The 3,426-nt window shown below is 36.5% G+C and overlaps 1 protein-coding gene across 1 annotated transcript; it reads right to left on the reverse strand.

Moving 5' to 3' along the window:
• Positions 1-2,219: 2,219 nt before the first annotated feature.
• On the reverse strand, positions 2,220-3,170 carry LOC128060620 (olfactory receptor 52A1-like). Its single transcript, XM_052653004.1, has one exon. It carries the CDS (start codon positions 3,168-3,170, stop codon positions 2,220-2,222), a length of 951 nt encoding a protein of 316 aa, XP_052508964.1.
• Between the last annotated feature and the right edge of the window lie 256 nt (positions 3,171-3,426).

A 3,426-nucleotide genomic window follows, 5' to 3' on the forward strand; every position in this document is an offset into this window, starting at 1 on the left:
CACAACATGGTGAACTATAGTCGATAATAATGTGTTGTACACTTGATTGCTAATAAGGTAGATCTTCAGTGTTCTCCCCTCACACACAAAAAGTAACTATGAGAAGATGGATATGTTACTTTTCTTGTGGTAATATTTTCAGTGTGTGTATGTATGTGTATAATTTTTAAATTGTGTGTTTGTGTATTTAACATCTATTCTATATATACAATTTTTTTCAAAAACAATTAAGAAAAATTCTAAACATTCAGTTGTTTTACAGATATAAAATTTCATATCTTTACAGATACTCAGGTTTTGTATGTTTTGCTTTATAATTTTTGTAATTTATGTTTTTCAAGAATTGGGCTTATTCTATTTACATAGTCAAATTCATTGGTAGTGATTCTCAATATATCATTATTAATATTTTAATGTATATAGCATATAGAATTAAGACTTTGTTCTTTCCTTGTGTTGGTGATTTATATTCTCTCTTTCTCTGCCTTTTTTCCTGTAATTTGCTTCATGTTTTATTAACGTATTTTCTATCAAAATCATTTCCATCTTTCAACTTATTTATATTTAATTTGTTATTGTTTTTCTCGCTTTTCAATAACTATATAATGCACATTCATTTCAGAATATACAAAATAGACCTTAAACTGGGCCATAATTCAAGTCTTAACAGATTTCAAATGTTTAATGTTATAAAAAGCATATTTTCTGAATACAATATAGCTAAATTAAGACAATATTATTAAAGGTTTTAAATATTTGGAAATCATGCACCTCATATCTTCACATGCTAACACGATTATGCTCAGAATTCTTCGAGCTAGATTTCAGCAATGAACCAAGAACTTCTGGATATAAAAACAGGACTTATAAAAGGCAAAGGAACCAGATATCAAATTGCCAGCATCCATCGTTTCGTACAAAAATCAAGGCAATTCAGGAAAAAAAAGAGAGAGAAAAATCTACTTCTGCTTCATTGACTACATTAAAGACTTTGTGTGGGTGACAACAAACTGTGAAAAATTCTTAAAGAGATGGGAATACTAGACCACCTCACCTGTCTCCCAAGAAACCTGTATGCAGGACAAGAGGCAACAGTTAGAACCTTGTATGGAACAACAGCCTGGTTCAAAATCAGGAAAGGAGTATGTCAAGGCTGTATATTGTCACTCTATATTATATATTGTACATCATGAGAAATGCCAGGCTGGATGACTCACAAAACAAAATCAAGATTGCCAGGAGAATTATCAGTAACCTCAGATATGCAGATGATACCACTTAAATGGCAGAAAGAGAAGAGGAACTAAGGAGCCTCTTGAAGGTAAAAGAGGAGAGTGAAAAAACTGGTTTAAAACTCAACATGCCAAAAACTAAAATCATGGTATCCAATCCCATCACTCCATGGCAAATAGATGGGGAAAATGTGGAAACATTTTATTTTTAGATTTTATTTTTTTGGACCCCAAAAATCACTGTGAATGGTCACAAAATTAAAAGATGCTTGCTCCTTGGAAGAAAAGCTATAACAAACCTAGACAGCTATTAAAAAATCGAGATATCACTTTGTAACAAATGTCTAAATAGTCCAAGCTGTTGTTTCTCTAGTATTCATGTACAAATGGGAGAGTTGGACCGTAAAGAAGGCTGAGAACTAAAGAATTGATGCTTTCCAGCTGTGGTGCTGGAGAAGACTCTTGAGAGTCCCTTGAACAGCAGGAAGATCAAACCAGTCAATCCTAAAGGAAATCAGCTCTGAATATTCATTGGAGGACTGGTGCCAAAGTTGAAGTTACAGTACTTTGGTCGCCTGATATGAAGAGCTGACTCATTGGAAAAGACCTCCCTGATGCTGGGAAAGATTGAAGGCAGGAGAAGAAGGGGGTGACAGAGGATGAAATGGTTGGATGGTATTCCAGTACCAAAAGTTCAAAAACTGAAATCAAAGAATGATCTCTTGTGAAGAACAAAATTAACTACAAATTAAAAACAAGGAAAGGAATAAGAAAGATTATATTAGAAGAGGAATATATTAGAGATAGAGAGATAATATCAGTGTTAACCTGAACACTTCTTATGTCAACTTAGCTGTCGTCTTGGAAATAAATGCTTTGAAGATACAGCATGATGATATAAAACCCCAACAGTTAACAAGCAGAGTCTGAACTCTATCCCTTGTAGGAAATAAAATATTCTCTACATGTCCAGGGACATTTGATAGATCACTGTTGGGATCCATGATTCAGAAGAAAAACCTGTGCCACACGCTTACAAATTACCTTATTTTTTACCCCATAGACAATAGGGTTCAGTGCAGGTGGTACAAGAAGATAGATGGTAGACAGAAGAATATGAGTAGAAGGGACAATGTGTCCAAAACGATGGCTGAAGAAGGAGAAGAAGGCAAGAATATAAAACTCAAGGAAAACAAAAATGTGAGCTGTGCATGTGTTGAATGCTTTGAGCCGTGCCTCCTTTTGGTGTAGACGAAAAACAGCCTGGAAAATAAGGGTATAGGAAATGAGGATGAAAATCATATCAAATCCCAGAATTGTAAAACCTACGAAAAGACCACATGTGTTATTGACACGGATGTCTTCTGCAGCCAGCTTGACCACAGCCATGTGCTCACAGTAGGAGTGGGCAATTACAGTGGAATGGAAAAGGTGCAATCTTTTGATTAGAATGGGTAAGAGACCCACCAACACTGTAGCTCGAATTGCCACTATCACCATCATGCGACCCAGAATTGAAGGTGTGAGAATGGATGTGTGCCTCAGAGGATCACAGATGGCAATATAGCGGTCCAACGCCATGGCCAACAGAATACCAGACTCCATGCACTGCAAGGCATGAATGAAGAACAGCTGGGCTAAGCAGGTGTCAAAGGCCATGGAGTAAGACCTGAACCAGAAGATAGCCAACATCTTGGGAGCAATGGCTGCACAGAGTCCTATGTCAGTGGCTGCCAACACTGCCAGGAAGATGTACATGGGCTGGTGTAGGCTGCGTTCCATAGGGATTATGATCAGTAAAATGATGTTTCCCAAAAGAGCCACCAGGCACACAGCAAAAAAAGGAAACCCAATCCAAAACTGCATATGTTGTAGTCCAGGAATTCCAATCAAGATTACAGTTCTGGGGTTCAAATATGACATGTTAATGGATGCCATAGAGGTTGGTATTCTGTCTTCTCCAGCGCAGAAGAAAACTTGGATGGGAAGTCAAAATTGTTCAGGCTTCACTTTCATTCAACCTTTATCATTCAACCATACTGACCATCCATTCAGTGCTTTGGATAGCAGTTTAGACAAAATTTTTTGAGGTTCTATAATACATGCCAAATGACAGAAGCAAGCAATCATACAACAGCTTTATCAGAAGTGGAAAATGGAAGTTTCAGTATTCTTGATATAGCTCTTAGCTCTT

This window comes from Budorcas taxicolor, chromosome 15 (genome assembly GCF_023091745.1).
Source record: "Budorcas taxicolor isolate Tak-1 chromosome 15, Takin1.1, whole genome shotgun sequence".
NCBI classification, from domain to species: domain Eukaryota; kingdom Metazoa; phylum Chordata; class Mammalia; order Artiodactyla; family Bovidae; genus Budorcas; species Budorcas taxicolor.